The 26,786-nt window shown below is 43.9% G+C and overlaps 1 protein-coding gene across 1 annotated transcript; it reads right to left on the bottom strand.

The window, feature by feature from the left end:
- Positions 1-1,020: 1,020 nt before the first annotated feature.
- LOC137310153 (probable G-protein coupled receptor 139) lies at positions 1,021-20,829 on the bottom strand. Its single transcript, XM_067978126.1, has 3 exons — positions 20,778-20,829; positions 5,611-5,685; positions 1,021-1,919 (listed from the first exon to the last, which is right to left on the bottom strand). The coding sequence occupies exons 1-3, from the start codon at positions 20,827-20,829 to the stop codon at positions 1,021-1,023; spliced, it is 1,026 nt and encodes a 341-aa protein (XP_067834227.1).
- Between the last annotated feature and the right edge of the window lie 5,957 nt (positions 20,830-26,786).

The following is a 26,786-nucleotide window of genomic DNA, read 5'->3' as shown; positions in this document are numbered from 1 at the left end:
GGGAGAGAGTGTGGACTTTACTACTCACTGCTCTCCCCCTGGGTGTGTGGGGGATAGAGAATGTGGTTTTGACTATTGACTGCATTCTCCAGGGGTTTTTGGGGTGAAAGTGGGTGGATTTGACTGCTGACTGCTTTCTAGGCGTGTGATGGTTTGAGAGTGTGGACTTAACTAATCACTGCTGCACTTGATCTTTTGGGGGAGTGTTTCGATTTTACAATTCACTGCTCTCCCCAGGGATGTGTAGGGGGAGAGTGTGAACTATATTACTCACTGCACCCCAGGAGTGTGATGGGGAGAGAGTGTGGACTTTACTACTCACTGCTCTCCGCATGTGTGCATGTGTGGGAGAGAGTGTGGACTTTAGTACTCACTGCTCTCCGCAAGTGTGCATGTGTGGGAGAGAGTGTGGACTTTACGACTCACTGCTCTCCCCAAGTGTGTATGTGTGGGAGAGAGTGTGGGCTTTACTACACACTACTCTCCGCAAGTGTGTATGTGTGGGAGAGAGTGTGGACTTTACACTCACTGCTCTCCCCAAGTGTGTGTGTGGGGAGAGAGTGTGGACTTTACGACTCACTGCTCTCCCCAAGTGTGTATGTGTGGGAGAGAATGTGGACTTTACTACTCACTGCTCTCCGCAAGTGTGTATGTGTGGGAGAGAGTGTGGACTTTACTACTCACTGCTCTCCTGGGGTTCATTGGTTTGAGAATGTGGACAGTCCTGATATCTCCTCTGCGTCCCGCCCCTTTAACACACCTGTCACCGGCACCTTGTATTGTTGTTTATTTTATTACATTTAAATTCTCCGACATGGTGAAACATTTGGTGCAATTATTTGCGACATATTATTTTACAACTTATACTGCTTGAGATATGAATTTGGACAAGCGCTTTAAATGATTTGATAAATTGCCTCTGGTTTATAGTGTTTCAGTGATTGCAGAACAGACAGTGTTAGGAGCCTGGTGGAGAGAGAATCAGATACAGTATGAGAGAGAACTCTTCTGATCGTCTCATTATTTCAGGAATTTAACACATGCAGTAAAGGGATATGTCACCACATTCTTCAACTGCTCTCTGAATTTAGTCTGTGAGACGGCATAAATACATGTGTTTGTGCAGCAACTCAGGAGCTGGAGCATGAATCCCAGTTCTTGTACAAAGTCAGGTGCAATCACAGACCCATACCCCAAAAACAACATCCGGCTCCATATACAAGTCAGAGTAAACACTGCCCACAACAGGATAAAGTTCCCTGATATAACGAACAGTAAAATTATGGATTTCCTTCGGCTCTCCATCTCTGGGTCTCTGGGGCTCTCCCTGCTGCTGTGAGTCCGGAGTCTCCTGCGGGCGCTGCTGGCCACTAAAATGTGTCTGACGGTGAAAGCATTGAGCAGCAGAATCAGAACGAATGGGACACACGGGGTGAGGATGTAATGAAGTAGTTCGATTGCTGCCCACACACGTGATTCTAAAACATTGTTTGTTGTCTCACAAAACCAGGGTTGATTGGAAAGTAAATACTGCTGCCTGAACATAAAGTACCAGAACATATTCTTCAAACAGCCCAGCACACTCACTGTTCCCAGAACCACAGCTGCCGTTTTCTCGGTGCAATATTTACTTTTCAGCTTCTCACAACAAATGGCCACAAAACGATCAAATGTGAAAGTAACGGTGAACCAGACAGAACAGTCTGTGGCCGCGAAAAGCAGGACGGCGTGGATATTACACACGGGGATTGAATCCAGGAACTGAAAATGAACCTGATAAGCAATCGGAATCTGCCTGAGTATCAGATCAGTGATAACGACCAGTAGATCGCCCACTGCCATGGCCAATAGGTACCGAGTGACACATTTGGAGAGACCGCACTTTCCCCGAGAGAGGATCATAATCGTTAATAAGTTTACTGCAAGGAAGGGAAGTAAACAAGGAAATTATACATCAGGCTGGGACACAATGTAAATATTAGCTCCGTCTCTGGATCCCCTGTAAATATGAGTACTGGCTCTGGCTTCCCTGTAGATATTAGTACCGTTTCAGGATCCGCTGTAAATATTAGTACCGACTATGGATCGCCTGTAAATATTAATACTATCGGCGGATAGCCTGTTAACAATAGGGCGATCTCTGGATCCCCTGTAAATATTAATACTTAGCTCCCTTTCTAATATTACTGCTGTCTCTAGATACCCTGTAATTAATAGTAGCATCTCTGGGTCTCCTGTAAATATTAGCACCGTCACTGGATCCACTCTAAATATTTTTAACATTTCTGGGTCCCCTGTAAATATTAGTACCATCTCTGGATTCCCTAAAATATTAGCACCTTCTCTGGATCCGCTGTAAATATTAGTAACGACTATGGATCGCCTGTCAATATTAATACTATCCGCGGATCGCCTGTTAACAATAGGGCGATCTCTGGATCCCCTGTAAACATTAGTAGCGTCTTTGGATTCTCTGACAATATTAGCACCGTACCTGGATCACCTCTAATTATTAGCAAGAACTCTGTATCCCATGTAAATATCAGTAACGTCTGTGAGTCACCTGTAAACATGTGTACGATCTCTGGATTCCTTGTAAATGTTGGTGTGATTATTGGTTACCCTATAAATATTCGTATCGACTCTGGATCCCCTGTAAATATTAATATCGTCTCTGGACCCCGGTAAATATTAGTACGTCCTCTGGAACGCCATATGAATATTCGTATAAACTGTGGATCCCCTTTAAATATTAGTACGACTTCCGGGTCCCCTCTAAATATTCGTACCGTCCCTGGATTCCCTATAAGCATTAGCACTTTCTCTGGATCCCCTGTAAATATTAGTATATCACTGGCTCCCCTCTATATATTAGTACCGTCTCTGGATCACCTCTAAATATTAGCACGAACTCTGTATCCCATGGAAATATTAGTACAGTCTGTAGATCACCTGTAAATAAAAGTACAATCTCTCGATCCCCTGTAAATATTGGAGTGATCTCTGAATCCACTTTACCAATTAGTATTGACTCTGGATCCCTGTGAGTATTATTACCGTCTCTGGGCCACCGTAAATATTATTACCATATCTGGATCCCCTTTAAATATTAGTAATGACTCCGAATCGCCTGTAAATATTAGTGCCATCCCTTCATCTCCTGTATATATGAGTACCGTGTCGGGATCCCCTGTAAATATTGTTACGGTCCCGGGGCCTCCTGTAAATATTAGTGCCATCTCTGGATCCCCTGTCAATATCTGTAACATCTCTGGATCCCCAGTAAATATTTGCACAGTGTCTGGATCCCCTGGAGATATTAATACCGTCTCTGGATTCCCTATAGTTATTAGTAACATCTCTTGATCCTCTGCAATTTTATTACATTGTTTGGACCCCTACAAATATTATTACATTCTCTGGATCCCCCGTAACTATTGGTACCATTACTGGATCCGCTGTAAATAGAAGTAACACATGTGGATCCCCTGCAAATAGTAGTACCTTTTCTGGATCTCCTTTAAATATTCGTATCGTCCCTGGATTGCATGTAAATATTAGTACCATCTCTGGGTCCACTGTAAATATTAATACCATCTTTGGATCCTCCGTAAATATTAGCACCGCCTCTGGATTACCTGTAAATATTAGCATGATCTTAGCAACCCTGTAAATATTTGCACAATCTCTCCATCCTCTGGAAGTATTAGTTCCGACTCTGGTTCCACTCTTAAGATGAATACCATCTCTATGTTCCTGTACATATTAATACTGTTTCTGGATCCCCTGTAAATATTGGTCCTTCTCTGGATCACCTGTAAACATTAGTACCGTCCCTGGATTGGAAGTAAATTTTAGTACCATCTCTAGATTCTAGGTAAATATTAATGCCTTTTCTTTAAATATCCTTTCAAATATTAATAGCTTCTCCGGATCCGCTGTAAATATTAGTACTGTCTCTGGCTCCACTGCAAATATTAATAGCATCTGTACATCCCTTGCAAACATTAGTATCGTTTATGGATCCCTTTCAAATATTAATACCGTCTTTGTAACCCCTGTAATATTAGTACCGTATCCAGATCAACTGTAATTATTAATATGATCTGTGGATCCTCTGTAAATATTAGTACGATCTCCAGATCCACTGTAAATATTAGTACAACTTCCGGATCCCCTGTAAATATTAATACCATCTCTGGATTCTCTGTAAATATTAGTATCGTCTCGGGACCCCGCTATGAATATTAGTACCTTCTCTGGATTCCCCTGTATATATTAGTACCCACTCTGGATCTCCTGAAAATATTAGTACCGTCCCAGGATCCCCCTGTAACTATTAATAACATCTGTGGATCCACCTGTAAATATTGGTACCCTCTTTCGATCCCCTTCAAATATTCGTAAAATCTCTTGATCCCCTGAAGATATTAGCACGACCTTTCGATGTCCCTGTAAATATTATTATCAGCTGTGGATCCCCGTAAAAATTACTATCGTCTCTGCATATCCTGGAAATATTGGTACATTTTCTGGTCCCCCAATAAATATTAGTTAAATCTGTGGATCCCCTGTAAATATTGGTGCGATATCTGTGGATCCCCTGTAAATATTACACCAGACTCTGGATATCCTCTAAATATTGGTAACATTTCTGGATCCCCTGTAAATATTAGTGCCGTCTCTGGACCCCTGTAAATATTGGTACAATATCTGGATCCACTGTAAATATGAGTAAAGTTTCTGGATCCGCTGTAAATATAAGTACAATCTCTGGATCCCCTGTAAATGTTATTACCGTCTCTGGATCCCCTAAAGATATTAGCAAGATATCTGGATGCCCCTGTAAATACTGGTATCATCTGTGGATCCCCTGTAAATATTATTACCGTCCCTGGATCCCCTGTAAATATTAATACCGTCTCTGGACCCCTTTAAATAGAAATACCGACATTGGATTCGACTGTAAATATTAGTACTATCTCTAGATTCTCTAAATTTTAGTACCATCTTGGGATCCCCTGTAAATATTCTTTCAGTCTCTGGATTCCCGACAAATAGTAGTACGATTCCTGCATCCACTGCAAATATTAGTATCGTCTGCGGATCCCCTGTATATATTATTACTGTAAGGAGTCTTACAAAACCAGGTTATAGTCCAACAGCTTTATTTAAAATCACAAGCTTTCGGAGGTTTCCTCCTTCGTCAGGTGAGTGTGGGATTCCATAAAGGTACAGCATATATAGTCAGAGAACAATGCCTGGTGATTTCAGATAATCTTTCTAACTGCCAGTTATCAATGCAATCAAAGGAGTGGAATAGTGTTCAGACAGATAAATATTACATACAAGGTTACTGAATACACTAACAGTCAGAACATAAAGACAGAGAGAGAGAGAGAGAAACATTCGAAAGGCAGAGAAGGAGAGAGAATGAACAGTTGTATAAAAACAGATAATTTTTTTTCGCTGGTGGTGTTACATGTAGCGTGGCATCAACCCAAGATCCCGGTTGAGGCCGTCCTCATGGGTGCGGAACTTGGCTATCAATTTCTGCTCGACGATTTTGCGTTGTCGTGTGTCTCGAGGGCCGCCTTGGAGAACGCTTACCCGAAGATCGGAGGCTGAATGTCCTTGACTGCTGAAGTATTCCCCAAACTTCGGGTAAGGGTTCTCCAAGGCGGCCTTCAAAACACACGACAACGCAAAAACGTCGAGCAGAAATTGATAGCCAAGTTCCGCACCCATGAGGGCGGCCTCAACCGGGATCTTGGGTACATGTCACGCTACATGTAACCCCACCAGCGAAAAAAAGTTATCTGTTTTTAATACAACTGGTCATTCTCTCTCTTTCTCTGCTTTTCGGATGTTTCTCTCTCTCGCTGTCTTTATGTTCTGACTGTTAATGTATGCAGTAGCCTTGTATGTAATGTTTCTCTGTCTGAACACTATTCAACTCCTTTGATTGCATTGATAACTGGCAGTTAGAAAGATTATCTGTAATCACCAGGCATTGTTCTCTGACTATATATGCTGTACCTTTATCGAATCCCACACTCACCTGACGAAGGAGAAAGCCTCTGAAAGCATGCGATTTTAAATAAAGCTGTTGGACTATAACCTGGTGTTGTAAGACTCCTTACATTTGTCCACCCCAGTCAATCACCAGCATCTCCACATCATATATTATTACTCTCTCTGCAACCCTTGTAAATTTTAATATCGTCCCTGGATCCCATTTAGATATTAGAACCATCTCTAGACACCTTGTAAATATTACTGTGATCTCGGGATTCCCCTGTAAAATATAATTTCGTCTGTTGATACCCTGTAAGTATTAGTATAGTCTCTCGATCTGTGTACAGTTCTGGTCACCACATTACAGGAAGGATATAATTGCACGAGACAGGGTACAAAGGAGATTTACGAGGATATTGCCAGGACGGGAGAATTTTAGCTGTAAGGAAAAATTGGATAGGCTGGGGCTGTTCTCTTTGGAACAGAGGAGGCTGAGGGGTGATTTAATTGAGGTGTACAAAATTATGAGGAGACTAGATAGCGTGGATAGGAAGGACCTATTTCCCTTATTAAATAGGTCAATAACCAGGGGGCATAGATTTGAAGTGATTGGTAGAAGGATTAGAGGGGAGCTGAGAATTTCTTTTTCACCCAGCGGGTGGTGAGGATCTGGATCTCACTGCCTGAAAGGGTGGTCGAGGCAGAAACCGTCAAATCGTTTAAGAAGTACCTGGATGTGCACCTGAAGTGCCGTAACCTACAAGGTTACGAACCAAGAGCTGGAAAGTGGGATTAGGCTGAGTGGCTCATTTTCGGCCGGCGCGGAAACGATGGGCCGAATGTCCTCCTTCTGTGCCATAATTTTTGTATGATTCTATGATTCTATAGTTCACCTATTAATATTATTACCGTCACCTGATACATTATAAATATTCTTATAACCTCTGGTTCCCCTGTCAATATTGGCACGATCTCTGGTTCACCTGTAATTATTAGTACCATCATGCACCCCCGTAAAATATTAATACTGCCACTGGATCCGCTGTCAAGATTAGTAAAGTCTCAGGATTCCCTAAAAATATTACCACCGTCCCTAGTTCTCCTATAAATATTAGCACTGTCTCTGGATCCCCTGAAATATTATTAACGTCACTGGATACTCTGTAAATATTAGTGAAGTACCTGGATCCCCTGTATATATAAGTGCAGTCTCTCGATCACCTGTAATATTAACATGAACTCTGGATCCAATATAATTGATGGTATCATCTGTGGATCTCATCTGTATATTCGTTCAGTCTCTGGACATCTTGTAAATATTAGTACTGCCTTTCGATCCCCATTAAATGTTAGTACCTTCTCTGGATTACCTGTCAATATTCGCACGAACTCTGGATCCCCTGGTGAGTAGTAGGATCTTCTGGCGATCCCCTGTAACTATTGGTACCTTTCCTGTATCCCCTTTAATTTTAGTACCGTCACTGGATTCCCTGTAAATATTTGCACTCTTCCTGGATCCCCTGTAAATATTCGTAACATCCCTGGGTCCACTGTAAATACTAGAAAGCTTCCTGGACCGCTGTAAAAATTAGTACCATCTCTGGATCTCCTGCAGTACCTGTAGTAATTAGTACCTTCTTTAGATCCACTGAAAGTCTAAGTACCGTATCTAGATCCACTGTAAATATTAGTACCGTCTCTGCATTCCCTGTTAATATTATTAGTCTCAGGATTGCCTGCCAAATATTAACATCATTCCTGGACGCTATGCAAATGTTAGCACAAACTCCGGATACCCTGTAAATATTAGTGTGTTCTCTGGGTCAAATTTAAATATTACTCTGGATCTCTTGCAGGAGATCCAGATTCGGTAATAATATTTACAGGGAATCCAGGGATGGTACAAATATTCACAGGTTATCCACATATAGTACCATTATTTACAGGGAATCCAGGGATGGTACAAATATTCACAGGTTATCCACATATATTACCATTATTTACAATGGATCCAGAGAAGGTAGAAATATTCACAGACGATCCTGAGACGTTATTAAAATTTACACATAATCCAGAGATCGCACTAATATTTAAAGGGGATCAAGAATCAGTATTAAAACTTACAGGGAATTCAGAGACCATAGTAATATTTACATTTGACAGAGAGCACACTAATATTTGCAGGGTATTCGGAGTTTGTGCTAACATTTTCACAGCGTCCAGGGATGATGTTAATATTTGGCAGGCAATCCTGAGACTCTCATAATATTAACGTGGAATGCAGAGACGGTACTAACATTTACAGTGGATCTGGACAGTACAAGCTCTGGATTACAAGTACCATCTCTGGATCCCATATCAATATTAGTACGGTCCCTCGATTCCAGATAAATATTAGTTCCGTTTCTGGATGCCCTGTAACGAGTAACACCTCTACAGATCACCCGTAAGTATGAGCACAGTTTGTCAGTCACCTGTAAATTTCATTACCGCTTCTGGATCCCCTCGAAATATTAGTAAAGTCTCTGGACCCCTATAAAGGTTAGCACCGTCAATGGACCCCCTTAATAATTAGTAAAATCTCTCGACCCCTTTAAATATTGGCACCTTTTTTGGACCCACGTAAATATTAGTAAAATCCCTGGATCCCCTCGAAATATTAGTCCACTCTACGGACCCCTGTAAGTAGAATTACCGACACGGCATCCCTATAAATATTAGTAACGTTTCTGGATCCCCTGTAAATATTAGTACCGTCTTTGTATCCGCTGCAAGTATCAGTACCGTCTCTGGATCCCCCATATATATTATAACCATTTCTGGGTCCACTGTAAATATTAGTATGATCTCTGGATCCCCTGTGAATATTCGTGCGTTCTCTGGGACCTTTTTGAATTATTAGTACCGCCCGTGGACCATCTAAAAAATTAATACCGCCTCTGGACCTCTTCAAAATATTATTATTGCCCATGGGTCCCCTTTAAATATTAGTACCGGCTCTAGACCCACTGTATATAGTCGCACGGCCTATGTATCCGCTATGAATATTAGTAACGTCTCTTGGTCCCCTACAAATATTAGTGCCGTCTCTGGATCCACTGTAAATATGAAATCCATCTCTGGATCCCCTGCAGATATTACAACTGTCTCCAGATTCCCTGTAAATATTACAATTGTCTCTGGATCCACCGTAAATATTAGTATCGTCTCCGTATCCCAACCAAATATTAGAAACATCTCTGGATCCCATGAAATATTAGTATGATCTCGGGGTCCACTGTAAGCATTAATATCGTTTATGGATCCGCTGTAAATATTAGTAAAGCCTCTGGATCCCCTTTAAATATTATTACACCTCTGGATGCCCTGTCAATATTATTAATATCTCTGGGTCCCCTGTAAATATTATTATGATTTCTAGATCTCCTGTAAATTTAAATAACGTGTCTGAATCGCCCGTAAATATTGGGATGATTTCTGGATAACCTGTAAATATTATTGTGATCTCTGGATCACGTGTAAATTTAATTAACGTCTCTGGATCGCCTGTGAATATTGTGACGACCTCTACGTCACCTGTAAATATTAATAAGGTCTCTGGATCCCCTATGAATATTAGTACCGTATATGGATCCCCTGTAAATGTTAGCACAAACTCTGGATCTCCTGTTAACATTAGAACTTTCTCTGGAACCCCTGTTAGCATTATTACCTCTCTGGATCCCCTGTAAATATTATCACCGTCTCTGGGCCCCTGCGAGCATTATTATATTCTCTGCATCCGCTATAAATATTAGGGCCATCTCAGGATCCCCTGTTAATAGCAGTACGATCACTGGATCTCCTGTAAATGTTAGCACACAATCTGGATTCCCTGTAAATATTAGCACCGTTTCTGCATTCCCTGTGAATATTAATTCGGACTCTGGACCCCCTGTAAATATAATTAAAATCTCTGGGACACAGAAAATAATATTATTATCTCTGGATCCTTTGCAAACATTTGAGTGATCTCTTGATCTCCTGTAAACATTAACTCTCTCTATGGATCTCCTGTAAATATTAGCACAGCTCTGGATACCCCTGTAAATATTAATACCATCTCAGTATGCTGTGTAAATATCAGTACCGTCACTGGATCCGATGTAAATATTAGTGTTGTCTCTGGATCCCCTGCAAATATTAATATTGCCTCGGGATCCCTCGTAAACATTAGCGCTCTCTCTGGATCCTCTGCAAATATTAGTACTCCCTTTGGTTCCACTGTAAACATTAGTACAGTCTTGGATCCCCAGTAAATATTAGCACGGTCTCTGGATCCCCCACAAATATTAGTACTGCCTTTGGATCACCAGTAAACATTTGCACCGTCTCGGAATCCCTGCAGATATGAAATTCGACTCCGGATCCCCTGTAAATATTAGCAGTGTCTCTGTATCCCCTGTAAACATTGCAACCATCTCTTGATCCCCTGTAAATATTAGAACCATCACAGGATCCTCCATAAATAATAGTAGCGTCTTTGGATCGTCTGTACATATTAGTACCATCTCTGTATCCCCCGTAAATAACTACGTATGGGTATGATCTTATGGCCATTACAGAAACATGGCTGCAGGGTGACAACGACTTAAATATACCAGGGTATTTAACAATCTGGAAGGACAGGCAGGAAGGAAGGGGAGGTGGGGTGGCTATGTTAATAAAGGAAGGAATCACTGTAATACAGAGAAATGATATTGGGACAAAGGATCAGGATAAGGAAACAGTTTGTGTAGAGACAAGGAATAATAAGGGGAAAAAACACTATTGGGCGGAGTATATAGGTCTCCTAATAGTTGCAACTCTGCTGGAAGAAGTATTAACCAGGAAATAGTCGGGGCATGTAAAAAGGGAACAGCTATAATTATGGGGGATTTTAACTATCATATTAACTGGACAAATCAAATTGGGCAGGGCAGCCTTGAGGACGAGTTTATTGTGTGCATTGGGGATGGATTTCTTGAGCAGTATGTAACTGATCCGACAAGGGGGCAAGCAACCTTGGACATGGTCCTGTGTAATGAGAGAGGATTAATTAACAATGTCCTAGTTAAGGATCCCCTTGGAATGAGTGCCCATAACATGGTTACATTCCATATAAAATTACAGGGTGAGAAGGTTGGATTTCAAACGAGCGTCCTGAGCTTGAATAAAGGAGACTATGATGGTATGAGAGCGGAATTGATCAAAGTGGACTGGGAAAATAGATTAAAGGGTAAGACGGTACATCAGCAGTGGTGTTCATTTAAGGAGTTATTTTAAAATTTAAAAAAAAAAAATTTCCACTGAGGAAAAAAGGGTGTAAATGTAATGACAGCCATCCGTGGCTAAGTAACGAAGTTAAGGATAGTATCCGACTAAAAACAAGGACATATCAGGTAGCCAAACTTAGTGGGAAGATAGAAGATTGGGAAGCCTTCAAAAGACAGCAAAAAGTAACCAAAGGATTGATTAAGAAAGGGAAGATAGATGATGAAAATAAATTAGCAAAAAATATAAAAAACAGATAGCAAGAGTTTCTACAGTTATATAAAAAGAAAAAGGGTGGCTAAGGCAAACGTAGGTCCCTTCGAGGATGAGAACGGGAAATTAATGGTGGGAAACATGGAGATGCAAAAATGCTGAACAAATATTTTGTTTCAGTCTTTACGGTAGAGGACACTAAGAATATCCCAACACTGGACAAACAGGGGGCTCGAGGCGGAGAGGAGCGAAATACCATTGAAATCACGAAGGCATTGGTACTCAGAAAATTAATGGGACTCAAGGCGTATAAATCCCCTGGAACTGATGGCTTACATCCTAGGGTCTTGAGGGAAGTGGCAGCAGGGATTGTGGATGCTCTGGCAATAATTTTCCGAAATTCTCTGGACTCAGCAAACGTTCCGGCAGATTGGAAAACTGCTAATGTAACACCCTTATTTAAAAAGGGTAGTAGGCAGAAGGCTGGAAATTATGGACGAGTTAGACTAACATCTGTGGTGGGTAAAATTTTGGAGTCTATTATTAAGGAGACAGTAGCGGAACATTTGGATAAACATAATTTAATAGGACAAAGTCAGCATGGCTTTTCGAAGGGGAAGTCATGTCTGACAAATTTGCTTCAGTTCTTTGAGGACATAACGTACAGGGTGGATAAAGGGGAACCAGTGAACGTAGTGTATTTAGATTTCCAGAAGGCATTCGACAAGGTGCCACATAAAATATTATTGCTCAAGATAAAGAATCACTGGATTGGTGGTAACATTCCAGCATGGGTGGAGGATTGGTTAGCTAACAGGAAGCAGAGAGTTGGGAAAAATGGTTCATTTTCGGACTGGCAAACAATAACCAGTGGTGTTCCGCAGAGGTCGGTGCTGGGTCCCCAACTCTTTACAAGCTATATTAACGATTTGGAGGAGGGGACCGAGTGTAACATATCAAAGTTGTCAGATGATACAAAGATGGGAGGGAAAGTAGAGAGTGAGGAGGACATAAAAAACTTACAAGGGAATATAGACAGGCTGGGTGAGTGGGCGGAGAATTGGCAGATGCAATACAATATTGGAAAATGTCAGGTTATGCACTTTGGCAGGAAACATCAGAGAGCAAGTTGTTATCTTAATGGCAGCAACTGGAAAGTACTGCAGTATAAAGGGATCTGGGGGTCGTAGTGCAAGAAAATCAAAACGTTAGTATGCAGGTGCAGCAGGTGATCAAGAAGGCCAACAGAATGTTGACGTTTATTGCTAGGGGGATAGAATATAAAAACAGCGAGGTATTGCTGCAGTTATATAAGGAATTGGTTAGACCGCACCTGGAATACTGCATACAGTTTTGGTGTCCATACTTAAGAAAATACATACTTGCTCTCGAGGCAGTACAAAGAAGGTTCACTCGGTTAATCCCGGGGATGAGGGGGCGGACATATGAGGAGGGGTTCAGTAGATTGGGCCTCTACTCATTGGAGTTCAGAAGAATGAGAGGCGATCTTATTGAAACATATAAGATTGTGAAGGGGCTTGATCGGGTGGATGCGGTGAGGATGTTCCCAAGGTTGGGTGAAACTAGAACTAGGGTGCATAATCATAGAATAAGGGGCTGCTCTTTCAAAACGGAGATGAGGGGAAACTTCTACACTCAGAGGGTGTTAGGTCTGTGGAATTTGCTGCCCCAGGAAGCCTTGGAAGCTACATCATTGAATGAATTTAAAACAAAAATAGACAGTTTCCTCGAAGTAGTGGGACTTAGGGATTACGGGGAGCGGGCAGGAAATTGGACATGAATTTATATTTGAGGTTGCGATCAGATCAGCCACGATCTTATTAATTGGCGGAGCAGGCTCGAAGGGCCGATTGGCCTCCTCTTGCTCCTATTTCTTACGTTCTTATGTTCTTAAATATTACTACCGTCCCTTTACCCCCTTTAAATATTAGCACAATTTATGGACAACCTGTAAATATTGGTACGGTTTCTGGACCCATTGTAATTATTAGTACCTATTCTGGATCCCCGTAAATATTACTTCCGTATCTGAATAAAATGTAAATATAAATACCGTCACTGGATCCCCACTAAATTTTAGTCGCATCTCTGGATTCCCTATAAATATTAGTACCTTTCCTGGATCCCTTGTAAATATTAATATCGACTATGGACCCCATGTAAATATTAGCACCATCGCTGGATATTATAAATTTCGCTTTGCCCCCTTTAAATATTAACACGATCTCTGAAACCCCTACAAATATTAGTATCAACTAAGCATTCCTTGTAATATTAGCACCGTCACTGGAACCGCTCTAAATATTGATACCTCACTGGTTCCCCTGGAAATATTAGTACCATTTCTGGATCCACTGTAAATATTGGTAACTACTCCAGATCCCGTAAACATTAGCACCGCCTCAGCATCTGCTATATCTATTCGTACAGTCTCCGGATCCCCATAAATATTAGTCGCATCAGTGGAATCCCAGTGAATATTAGCAGCATCTCTGGATCCATTGTAAACATTAGTACTCCCTCTGGATCCCCTGTAAATATTAGTACCGTCTGTGAACCTCCTGTAATTATGGGATCTCTCTCTTGATCCCCTTTAAATATTTGTGCGTCTCTGGATCCATTCCAAATATTAGAACGATCTCAGGATCCCTTGTAAATATTGTTACCGTCTCTGGATCCTGTGAAAATATTAGTATCGCCTCTGGATCCCCTGTAAATATTTGCACGATCTCTGAAATACTTGTAATTATTATAACCGCTTCAGGATTCCCTGTAAATAATGGTATCGTCTCCGGATATACAGTAAATATTAGTACTTTTTCTGGATCCACTGTAAATGTTAGTACCTACTCTGGATCCCCATAAATATTAGCACCGCCTCAGCATCCACTGTAAACATTAGTACCATCTTTGGACCCCCTACAAATATTAGTGACGTCTCTGGATTCTATGTAAACATTAGCACTCTCTCTGGAAGCATTGTAAATAGTACTATCGTCTTTGGACCCCTGTAAATATGAAATCCGTCCGTCTCTGGATAACCTGTAACTATTGCAGCTATAGCTGGATGCCCTGTAAATATCAGTATCATCTCTGGATCCCTTGAAAATATTAGTACCATCACTGGATCCCGTGTAAATATTCGCATCTTTTCTGGATCCCCTGTAAATATTAGTTCCGTCTCTGCACCCCACCCTGTTATTAGTACAATTTAAGGATATTCCTCTAAATATTAGTACCGCTTCTGGACCCCGTATAAATATTGCAGGAACTCTGGATACACTGTAAATATTAGTACATTCTCTTGGTCCACCGTAAATATCAGTACCGTCTCTGGATCCGCTGTAAATATTACTGCCGTCTCTCGATCCACTCCAAATATTAATACGTCTGAGGATCTCCTCCAAATATTCGTACCGTTTCTGGAACCCATGCAAATATTAGTACCGTCTATGGATCTTTTGTAAATAATAGTAACGTTTCCGGTTCCCTTATAAATATTGGTGCCTTCTCAAGATCCATGTAAATATGAAATCCGTCTCTGGAGTCCCTGTAAATATTAGTACTGTCTCTGGAACCCCTATAAATATTGGTAGGTTCTCTGGATCACCTGTAAATATTACTACCATCTCTGGATCTCTTGTAAATATTAGTAACGTCTATGGATTCCATTTAAATATTCGTACCGTCTCTGAATTCCCTATAAATATTTGCACGATCCCTAGATCTCCTGTAAATATTAGTACAGTCTCAGGATCCCTTGTAAATATTAGTACCGTAGATTCCCTGTAAATATTATTACCGTCTCTGGAACTCCTGCTAATATTAGTACCGTCACTGGATCCCTCTCTAAATATTATTACCCTTCCTGGATCCTTCTCTATACATCAATACCGCCTCTTTAACCCTCTGTAAATATTAACACCATCTCTGGATCACCTGGAAATATTAATATCGTATCTGGCTCCACTGTAAATATTTGTACCGTCCCTGGGTCCCCTGTAATTATTATTACCATTTCTGAATCTCTCTGTAAATAGTACTTTCTCTTGATCCCCTGTAATGTTAGTACAATCTCTTTATCCCCTGTAACTATTAGTATGATTTCTGGATGCCACTCTTAATATTATCACCGTCTCTGGATCCTCTGTATTTTAGCAACGACTTTGGATCCCCTGTATATTATCACCGTCTCTGCATCCTCTGTATATTAATACCGTGTCTGGGGCCCTTTCAATTACTGACAGCCCAAGAACACTGTAAAACTGATGCACGCTCAGGGACCCTGAAATAAAGGCTCCCTTCCAGGGACCCATTGTGCATTAAATCTCACACCCATGAATCCCCGTAAATATATCTCCCTACCCTCTACCCGCATCAATTTATCTTCCACCACGGATGCCCCCCTTTCATTTTTGAGCTGGATTTTGGGACTTACCATGAAAACGACCTGCAGCGAATGTGGGACAGAGAACGAGAAGAATAGTAATACAGTCAAACATGGTTTATAGAATTAATAGCTGAATATTGAGATTTACCTGGGACATCAACAGCAGCCAGCGTGGAACAGGGAACGACAAGAACAGTAACACAGTTAAATATGATTTATTGAATTAATAGCTGAAGATAGAGTCTTACCTGTAACACCAACAGCAGCGAATGTGGGACGGGGAATGACAAGAAGATTAATACAGCGAAACATGGTTTATAGAATTAACAGTTGGATATACTTACCAAAGATTCCAACAGCAGCGAGCAGTGGATAGTAAATTACTTGAGAACCAAAGAGCGCATAATATATCCGATCCTCTAATGGCAGTGAATCATAATATACATAGAGATATTCAAAAGTCCAGAATGGGCTGTTCCAATCCATTGTTCTCAGATTACGACCCATTGTTGTAACATTAAAATATTTTGTTCTCAAATTATGATCCACCGTTGTAAAATTCCAAACTATTGATCTCAGATCTATTCTTTCCCTTCTGTAGAGCCGATGAGCACTGTTAATGCGGGAGGTGATGCTCCCATTGACACTATGGAATAGCATGTTGAAAGTAGATGCTTATTTATAACAGAGAGAAACACTCCAGTGACACAATTATGGTCCATGGAGACTGATATTAATTACAGTTACTGAACAAACAGATTCAGTTAACAACTTTAAACCCAACAATTTTTGTATCACAACATATACTTTTCCAAATATTACACAGATAGAAATCTCAAAGTCCAGTACATTATTTTAATAAATATTTGGACGAACAGAAACTATGAGACCCGCAGTCTAACAACACTAATGTGAAGGGAGAGCAGTTTCATTTACAGATTGCAGATTATTTCTGAGTGAAATCCTTTAATTTCAGACAGTTTCTACCCACTTCTCATGGGTTGGGTTCACATTCAGAGATGGAAACTGAACCATTCAACTGGTCAGTTTGGAGACCACCCTGAGAATATTGGTGCAATCTCTGAATACCCCGTCAGTATTGGCAAGTTTATGGATCCTCTTGTAAATATTAGGGCAGTCTCTGGATCAACTGTAGATAATGGCACAGTCTCTGGATTGTAATGTAATTATTCGGACAGTCTATGGATTTCCTGCAAATATTCCTACAGACGATGATAACGACTCCATATACTTCAAAAATATTGATCCGCTTCAGGACTTTTTGACACAGTCTGTGGACTGTCTGAATGTGCACACTGCCTCGTAACGCTGTAAATATTGAACCACTCCCACAGACCCCTGTAAACACTAATATTGTCTGGGTATAATCCTTGCTATCCCTTTATGTATTGATTCACTCTCGCAGACCCCTATAAATTCTGACAAATTTATGGAAAGGCTGAATGTCTACGGTCCTTAGAACATAAGAAACGGGAGCAGGAGTAGGCTATTTGGCCCCTTGAGCCTGCTCCACCATTCAATAAGATTATGGCTGATCTTCGACCTCAACTCCACTTTCCCTCCCGATCTCCATATCCCTTGATTCCCCTGGAGTCCAAGAATATATCGATCGCAGCCTTGAAAATACTCAACGACTGAGCATCCACAGCCCTCTGCAGCAGAGAATTTCAAAGATTCACAACCCTCTGAGTGAAGACATTTCTCCGCATCTCAGTCTTAATAGGCCGACCCCTTATCCTGAGATTTTTCCTCCTAGTTCTGGACTCTCCAGCCATGGGAAACCACCTCTCAGCATTTACCCTGTCAATCCCCCTCAGAATCTTTTATGTTTCAATGAGATCACTCCTTATTCTTCTAAACTCCAGAGAGTTTAGGGCCATTCTACTTAATCTCTCCTCATAGGACAACCCTCTCATCCCAGGAGCCAGTCTATTGAACCTTCGGTGCACTGTCTCTAAGGGAAGTATATGCTTCTTTAGATAAGAAGACCAAAACTGTACACAGTATTCCAGGTGTGGTCTCACCAAAGCCCTGTACAATTGTAATAAGACTTCCTTACTCTTGTACTCCAACTCCTTGCAATGAAGGCCAACATGACATTTGTCTTCCGAATTACTTGCTGCACATGTATGCTATTTTTTTTTAAATTTCTTGTACGGAGACACCAAAGTCTCTCTGAACACCAACATTTAATAGTTTCTCTCCATTTAAAAAATATTCTGTTTTCCTATTCTTCCAACCAAAGTGAATTACCTCACATTTCCCCACATTATACTCGATTTGCTAGCTTCTTGCCCATTCACTTAACCTGTCTATATTCCTTTGCATAGTTGTTGTGTCCGCCTCACAGTTTACTTTGCCACCGAGCTTTGTATTGTCAGCAAACTTGGGTACATTTAACTTGGTCCCTTCATCTAATTCATTAATATAGTTTGTAAATAGCTGAGGCCCAAGCACTGATCCTTGCGGCACCACATTACCAACCTGAAAATGACCCGTTTATCCCTACACTCTGTTTTCTATCCATTAACCAATCCTCCACCCATGCTACTATATTACCCCCAACCCCATGAGTCCTTATCTTCGGTAATAACCTTTTATGTTTCACCTTAACGAATGCCTTTTGAAAATCCAAATATAATACTTCCACTGGTTCCCCTTCATCCACCCTGCTAGTTACATCAGCAATATCTCGAGTAGATTTGTCAAACACGATTTCCCTTTGATGAAACCATGTTGACTCTGCCGAATCATACTCTGATTTTCAAGTGCCCTGGTACCACACCATTAACAATGGATTCCAGCATTTTCCGGAAGACTGATGTCTAACTGATCTGTAGTTCCCTCTTTTCTCTCTCCATCCTTTCTTGAATTGCGGGTTTATATTTGCTACCTTTGAATCCGCTGGGACCTTGGCACCCTAATATATTGTGACTCACTCCCACAGACCCCTGTTCACACAGGCAAAGTCTGGGGGAAATCTGAATATCGACAGTCCTTCATATCCCTGTAAATGTCGCACCAAACTCTAAAACAGTCCTCTCCCCCAAAAGCAGTCACTGTTCACCCATTCCCAAAATCTGACACAGAACTTCCAACAAAATAGGTCAGAGTCCCCTCCCCACAAAATCTGACACAGTCCCCTTCCCTCAAAATCTGACACAACACCCACTCCCCCAGTATCTGACACAACACCCACTCCCCCAGTATCTGACACAGTCCCCTCCCCAAAATCTGACACAACACACAATCCCCATAACATTTGATACCGTCTCCTCCACAAAATCTGACACAATTGCCTCCCCCAAAATCTGACACAATCCTCTCTCCCAAATTCTGACTCAGCTCCCCCTCCCCAAAACTCTGAAACCGTCGCTCTTCCCTAAATTCTGACAGAGTTCCCCTCCTCCAAAATCTGACACACTCCCTTCCCCCAAAATGTGACACAGCGCCACTTGCTCTAAAATCCGAGACAGTCCTCGGCCCCCAAATACTCCAAGTTTGACACGGCTCCCCTCCAACCAAACTCTGACACTGCCCCCACAAATTCACACAAATGTCCCCTCCACCAAAATCTGATACACACCCCTCCTTCCAAAATCTGAGACAGCTCCCCATCCCACAAAATCTGAAAGAGTTCCCCTCCCACCAAATCTGATACAGTCTCTTCCCCGAAAATCTGACACAGTTTACGCTCCCCTCAAATCTGAAACGGACCCTCCCACAAAATCTGACACAGTTCCCTTCACTAAAATCTGAAACAGTCTCCTCCCTCCAAAATCTGACACACTCTTCCCCCACAAAACCTAAAAACAGACCCCTCCCCACAAAAACAGACACAGACTACTCCCGATAAAATCTGACACAGTCCTTCCCCCAAAAATGAGACAGCTCCACCTCCACCAAAATCTGGCCCAGTTCCCTTTACCAAAATCTGACACAGTCCCCTCCCACAAAAGCTGTAATAGACCACTCCGCACAAAATCAGACACAGATCACTCCCCACAAAATCAGACAGATTGCCCTTCCTCAAAATCTGGCACAGTCCAATCCACCAAAGTCTGAAACAGTTCCCTTCACCAAAATCTCACACAGACCCCTGCCACAAAATCTGACACAAGTCCGTTCCCCCAAAATCTCACACCGTTACCTTCCCCCAAAATATGAGAGAGATCCTCCCCCAAAATCTGTTAGTCCCTTCCCCCCAAAATCTAACTCAGCTCCCGCTCCCCCCACAGCAGGACGCAGTGCCCTATGCCAAAATCTGACACAGATCACCCCACAAAATCTGACATAGTACCCAACCCCAAAACCAGACAGAGTCCACTCAACTCAAATCTGACAGCCCCCTCACCCAAAATCTGACTCAATCCCTTCACGAAAATCTGACTAAACTCCCCCTCCCCTCAAAATCTGACACTCCCGTCCCCCCAAAATCTGACACAACTCCCCTCAACCAGAAACTGACACAGTCCCCTCGTCAAAATACGACACAGCCCCACCCTCAAAATCTGAATCAGCCCCTCCCCCCAAAATCTGACACAGCTCCCACTCCCCCAAAATCTGTTGCAGTCCACTCACCCAATTTCTGATACTGTTCCCTCCCTTAAAATGTAAAACAGCTCCCTGTCCCCTTAAATTCTGGCACAATCCCCTTCTAACAAAATCGGACACGATCCCCACCACCCAAAATCTGACACAGTGGGGTCGATCTTTGCAGGGCAGTGGGTTCTCAGCAGGGGGTCGACTGGGCGCGTGGGTAATGTGACCGTTGAAATCAGTGTGCTCCGCACGCAATTAAAGGGTAATTGGAGCCACTTACCTTTGCCTGTGGGTTTCCCGCCGGTCAGCTGCGCGGCGTGCGGACTGCGCATGCGCAGTATGGTCTGTCAGCTGGAGGAGATCTATTTAAAGGGGCAGTCCACCTGACGATCCGGATTCTTTCCCCTCAGTCTGGTTCAGTAATAACTGAAGTCGAATACATTTTAAAGTCCAACACATCTTTAATAGCAGGGTTCTTAGTCTGCAGCATTGATTTGGACTCCTGATAGAGTCCCTCTATGCTGGCAGAGCAAGAACAACAACATACAGAAGTCCACACGTTTTTATACAAATCAATAGGGTTGGAACATACTTAACGAGGGTCAACACCAATCATAAGCCGGGCACAGGTTGCCATGCGAGGTTACATTATTTCCGACCAATCATAAATCGTCCATGTGCTGATCATGCTGCTGTTAGACATCAAAGGGGATAACTTCCTCACTTTCCAACTTAGAATGTTCTTCCCTGTTCCTTCTGTTCCTTATCTCCCAACCTGGAATGTCTTTCAACTTTGGCTAAGCTCGTTCCCTATATTGATCTGCCATAAACATGGAGACATTCAGACCAGTCCTTGACTCACATCAAAGACCTATCATTGATAAGACAATGCAGGCCTGCTGACTAAGCAAACATATGGCCCAGCAGGAGGGCCAGGCCACTTGTATCAATCTCAGTTACTAACTAATTAACCCTTTCTAACCATTTTGCATTCTGCTTCTTTGCCACGTAGGCATTTTAATATTTTACCGAAAACTGACCACGTAGGGATTCTCACACCAATGCTCCGACTGCAGCAAACAACCAATGCTGCACCATCGAGCACGCCAGAGGGAAGGCAGGCCCAAGATTTTCAGACTCCTCACTCCAGCTGCTGCTGGATGGGGTGAGGAGGAGGAGGGAAATATTTTTCCCGTCTGATGGGAGGAAGTGCCCTCCCTCCACCACGAAGAAGGCATGGCTGGAGGTGGCCGAGGAGGTCAGCAGCAGCGGTAATGTGACACGAACCTGGGTACAGTGACAGATGAGATTTAATGATTTAACCGGGTTGGCAAAGTGAGTATACTTACGCATTCTCCCTCACTCCGTCTCCCACATCACTCCCACCACCACACAACTCATTCTGCACTGCCACCACAACGCTCTCGCATCACTCCTCACATCCACTCAACTATCATCCTCATCTTGCCTGCACGTACTCACCGCCCCTGTCCTAATTCGAACACTACCACGCAACTCAATCCTCATACAATATCATGGCGATGTTGCACACTGACTATCCCATGCATCTCCCTCACTCTCAACCCCACCCACACCAATGCATGCAGCGGCTCACCATGCAAGCTTCACTCAATCACGTCTTTGTGTTTTGCCTTGATAGGAGAAGAGATACCAGAACTTCCGGGAGAGGGCATGGACCTGAGGGGGCCCGCCACACCAGGTGGTCCTAACGGACGCGGAGCATCAGGCGTTCGACATCAGCCGCACGCTGGAGCGCCTGTCCGTGGCGGATGCCGAGGCTAGGATTGCACAAACGGCCGGTCACAGAAAGCTAACACTCAGCACTCAAGGTAGCGCATGATCTTAGCATCACTTGGCATCAGCTGCACCTCAATATCTGTCCACGTGCATAATATTGCTTTCTGTTCGCTTGCAGGGCCATCTGCGAGCGCCATGAGTGTGGAGGGCGATTCCTTAGAGGACCTGCCGGTCTCTGAGGGTCCATCGTCGCATCTGAGCCATGCATCCACCAGCGCAGATACATACACCTCGGTGGGTCCCCGTCCTCACTTAGGTGGGCTTGCACATGTTGAGTCACCACGCACATGTGAGCACGAGCAGACCCTAGTGGCAGGGGCAGCCGTGCAGAGTCCGCGGCGGTCGGAGCACTCTTCTCCAGGCTCTCCTCAGCTGGATCCAGATGCTGAACCCTGGGGGCCAGACATGAAAAGGAGAGTCATCGAGGGGCAGCAGCACATTGCCGAGGTGCTGGAACAGGTGCCACGCACACTCTCCACAATCGCGCAGAGGATGGAGGAGTCCAACTCCTGCATGAGGGCAATGGTGGCACAGGTACAGGAGGGTAACTCCGAGATAGTGTCGCAGGGACGTGAAGGCATCTCTGAGATAGTGTCGCGGGTCGTTGCGTGAATGTCTGCGGTGGAGGAAAGGCTATCCTCCATCGAGCTTCAAGCACGGCTCAACAATGAGTCCATTCAGGTCCTGACAAGGCAGTTCAGATTCAGGGTGAGCAACATTCTGCTGCCTTGAACAGGCTGACAGATACTTTACAAGTCGATTCCAAGGTCTCACACAAGTCCTCCAAACTGCCGTCCAGCAGGGTGTAAGGAGTGATTTGGGCCTGGGCCACGAGAGGGATGATGGTGAAAGGGCACATGGAAGTGGGGACGCCACTCAAAGCTCTCCCACGTCTCACCCGTTGCCGCCCTCTCAAACAGTACCGGCAATGCTGCCCCCTCTCTCTCGGTGGCCGAGTCTGTCCCTGCACAGATGCAGATGGAGCAGTCTTTGGAGAGGCCCTCACGGGCACCCAAACCCAGAGAGGGTCAACCCAAAGCATCTCATCGGTCAGGGCATGGAGAAGAGCAACTTGCCACTACCTCTGCTGAAGCAACAGGAGTAGCAAAACGTAGGGGTTCCCGGAAATGCACGGCGAAAGTTTTGTGAGCTCAGAGGGTATGCACAAGGGTGTCTCACGATTTGTCATGTTTTTCATTTCTTTTGTTTTGTTTCACATGCAAAATAAATATTATTATTATCACCACTACTCCCACGTCTTGCCCATTCTTGACTGGCTCGTGGAAAAGGTCCCTTTCATGGGGTTCACCATGAACACTCACACTTGATGCCACCCATTGTGTCACTTCAGAGTGGTGGAGATGTATTTGCAGGGCTCTTTTGTGCGGACGACTGAGACGCCAGCGATGGCCCCGGTGGCACCCTGGAAGGATGCAGAGGAGAAGTTGTTGAGGGCAGTGGTGACTTTGACAGCGACAGGTAAAAATATGGTGCTCAGGCCAGCCGGCTGCAGATCGGCATGAAGGGGGCTGCAGATGTCCACGACTGCATGTAGAGTGACTCTGAGCCTCTGTGTGCACTGCAGCTCAGAGAGGTGTGGGAAGCTGAGCCTCGGTCTGTAGACCCTATTGCGTGAGTTGTGCCGTCTGTGATGCATCTCTCTCTGCGGTTGCCCTACCTCCTGCCCTGCAGGTGGATGTGTCGCATCAGTGTTTTGTGGGGCTCCACGTGTCAGAGGTGGACGGCGTGGCCGGCGAGTCTGGTGATGCTGTTCACCCTCCGAGGAGGTCAAGCCTGCATCTACGGCGGCCCGCATCCGGTAGTTTGACCGGGTCCGCAAGGTAGTTAAATGTGTCTGGACACCGGGGTAAGTGTGCAAATTTATGCATTTGATCGTTAGCAGGAAGGTGGTGGAGGCCAAACTTTGTCCAAAGTGACAAAGTGACCTCCTGCAATGAGTGAGGGTCTCCCCTCCCCCACCTGTCAAATGGACCTTTGCAGCTGCCACATCTTGGTGGCTGCAACACGGCCATTTGAACTGGGAGTGTTTCCCCCAGTACGGGAAACAGTCGAAGTTAATTGCAAAATCCGATCCCTCCTAAAATATCAGGTCAATCAGGTCTGTAAACAACCTGAAACACCTGTTCAAGTACTTTAAGTGGCACCCCCCGGCTTTAATTGCCGGCGGGAGTCCCACATGCGGGGGCTGCGCGCGCATGTGAGCGCGTCACTGGGGAACCAGGAAATTGGGAGGGTTCGAGCCGGGCTCAGGACCCGCCCCAGGAATCCCGGATTTTCGCAGCTCTCCCGCCACCAACGCACCCGATCGCGGCTGCGAAAATAGAGCCCAGTGCCTCCTCCCTCAAAATCTGACCCAGACCCTTTTTTCCAATATCTGACACAGTCCCCTCCCCACAAAATCAAACACAGTCCCCTCAAACAAAATCTGACGCAGCGCACTTCCCCAAAATCTGACGGGGCCCATTCCAAAAAATCTGACACACTAACCTTGAACAAAATCTGAAACAGCTCCCCGTTCTCTCAAAATCTGACACATTCCACTCCCACCAAATCCTGACCTAGTCCCCAAACCCAAAATCTGACACAGCTCCCCTTCCCTCAAAATCGGAAACTGTCCCTTTGTCCAAAATCTGACTCAGCCCCTCCCCCAAATTCTCACACAGTGCCCTCCCCAAAAATCAGATAGAGTAACCTCCCCAAAATCTGACACAGTCCACTCCCTGAAAAATCTGACAGAGCGTTTCTCCCCCAAAATCTGACGCAGTCCCTTCTCCCAATATCTGACAACGCTTCCATCATTCAAAACCTGACAAACCTCCTCTCAAACAAAATCTAACAAAATTCCCTCAACCAAAATCCTACAGTCTCCTCCTAAAAAATCTTTCACAATGCCCTCCCACAAAACCCGACACAGTACCCTCACCAAAAATCTGACACAGTCTCCTCCCCCATAATCCGACACAGTCCACTCCCTCCAAAATCTGACACAGTAATCCGCAACAAAATCTGAAACAGACCCCCCCAAAAAACAGACACAGACCGCACAGCACAAAATCAGACACAGTCCCTCTTCTCAAAATCTGACACAGCCCCCTCCCCCAAAGTCTGACACAGTCCCCTCCGACAAAATCTGACACAACTCCGACTATCACAATCAGGTCTGCCCAAAATAAGACACGTCTCGTCCAACCAAACACTGACACTGCAGCCTCAAATTTATCAAAATGTCACCGCCCCCTAAATCTGACAGAGTCCCCCCTCAAACCTAAATCTGACAGTCCCCTCCCCACAACATCTGACACAGTACCCTTCACCAAAATCTGACACAGTCCCCTCTCGCCGAAAATCCGACACACTCCTCTTCCACAAAATCTGAAACAGACCCCTCACCACAAAATTAGACACAGACCACTCCCCTCAAAATCTGACATAGTTCCCGCCCTCAAAATCTGATACAGTTCCCTTCACCAAAATCTGACACAGTCACTTTCCCCCAAAATCTCACATCGTTACCCTCCCACAAAATATGACAGAGTTCATCCGCCAAAACCTGACAATCCTTTCCCCCAAAATCTGACAAAGCTCACGCTCCCCACCACAGCCGGACACAGTCCCCATCACAAAATCTGAAACAGATCCCTCCCACTAAATCTGACATAGTACGCAATCCAAAAACCTGACACAGTCCACTCAGCCGAAACCTGGTCGTCCCCGCCCCCAAAATCCGACTCAATCCCTCCACGAAAATCTGACACAGCTCGCCCTCCGCCCACAATATCTGGAACATCCCTTCCACCAAAATTCTGACACAGCTCCCACTCCCCCAAAATCTGATGCCGTCCATTCAGCCAATATCTGAAACTGTTCCCTCCTTTAAAATATAACACAGCTCCCTGTCCAATTAAATTCGGGCACAGTCGCCTTCTAACAAAAGCTGACACAATCCAACTACCCAAAATCTGACACATGGCCTCCTCCATTAAAAACTTACCCAGTCTCTTTTCCAATATTTGACGAAGTCCCCTGAACACAAAATCAGACACAGTCCCCTCAACCAAAATCTGATACAGTCCCCTTCCGCAAAATATGACGAGGTCCCCTTCAAAAAACTGACACAGTATCGTTCCACAAAATCTGAAACAGCTCCCCATTCCCTCAAAATCTGAAACATTGCACTCCCACCAAAACTTGACAGTCTCCAACCCCAACATCTGACACAGCTGCCCTTCCCTCAAAATCGGAAACAGTCTCTTTGTCCAATATCTGACACAGTCCCCTTCCCCCAAGTTTTGATAGTACCCGCAACCAAAATCTGACTCAGTCCCCTACCCCAAATTCTCGCACAGTGCTCGCCCCCAAAATCAGATACAGCAACCTCCCCTTAATCAAGCTCTGCCCCCTCCCCCAAAATCTGAAACAACTCTCCTCTCCACAAAATCTGACACAGTCA

This window comes from Heptranchias perlo, unplaced genomic scaffold (genome assembly GCF_035084215.1).
Source record: "Heptranchias perlo isolate sHepPer1 unplaced genomic scaffold, sHepPer1.hap1 HAP1_SCAFFOLD_229, whole genome shotgun sequence".
In the NCBI taxonomy this organism is placed as follows: domain Eukaryota; kingdom Metazoa; phylum Chordata; class Chondrichthyes; order Hexanchiformes; family Hexanchidae; genus Heptranchias; species Heptranchias perlo.
Note: the sequence above shows the minus strand (reverse complement) of the source record. Positions and strands in the feature narration are given on the sequence as shown.

What these genes read in the sequence shown, in the direction of transcription:
- LOC137310153 (XM_067978126.1), bottom strand. Translation starts at nt 20,829, where the DNA reads ATGCGCAGTCCGCACGCCGCGCAGCTGACCGGCGGGAAACCCACAGGC. An exon ending in CGGGAAACCCACAGGCAAAG is followed by an intron (nt 5,686 to 20,777) that starts GTAAGTGGCTCC and finishes TGTGTTTTGAAG; the next exon opens with GCCGCCTTGGAGAACCCTTA. An exon ending in ATTCAGCCTCCGATCTTCGG is followed by an intron (nt 1,920 to 5,610) that starts GTAAGCGTTCTC and finishes CCTTCCTTGCAG; the next exon opens with TAAACTTATTAACGATTATG.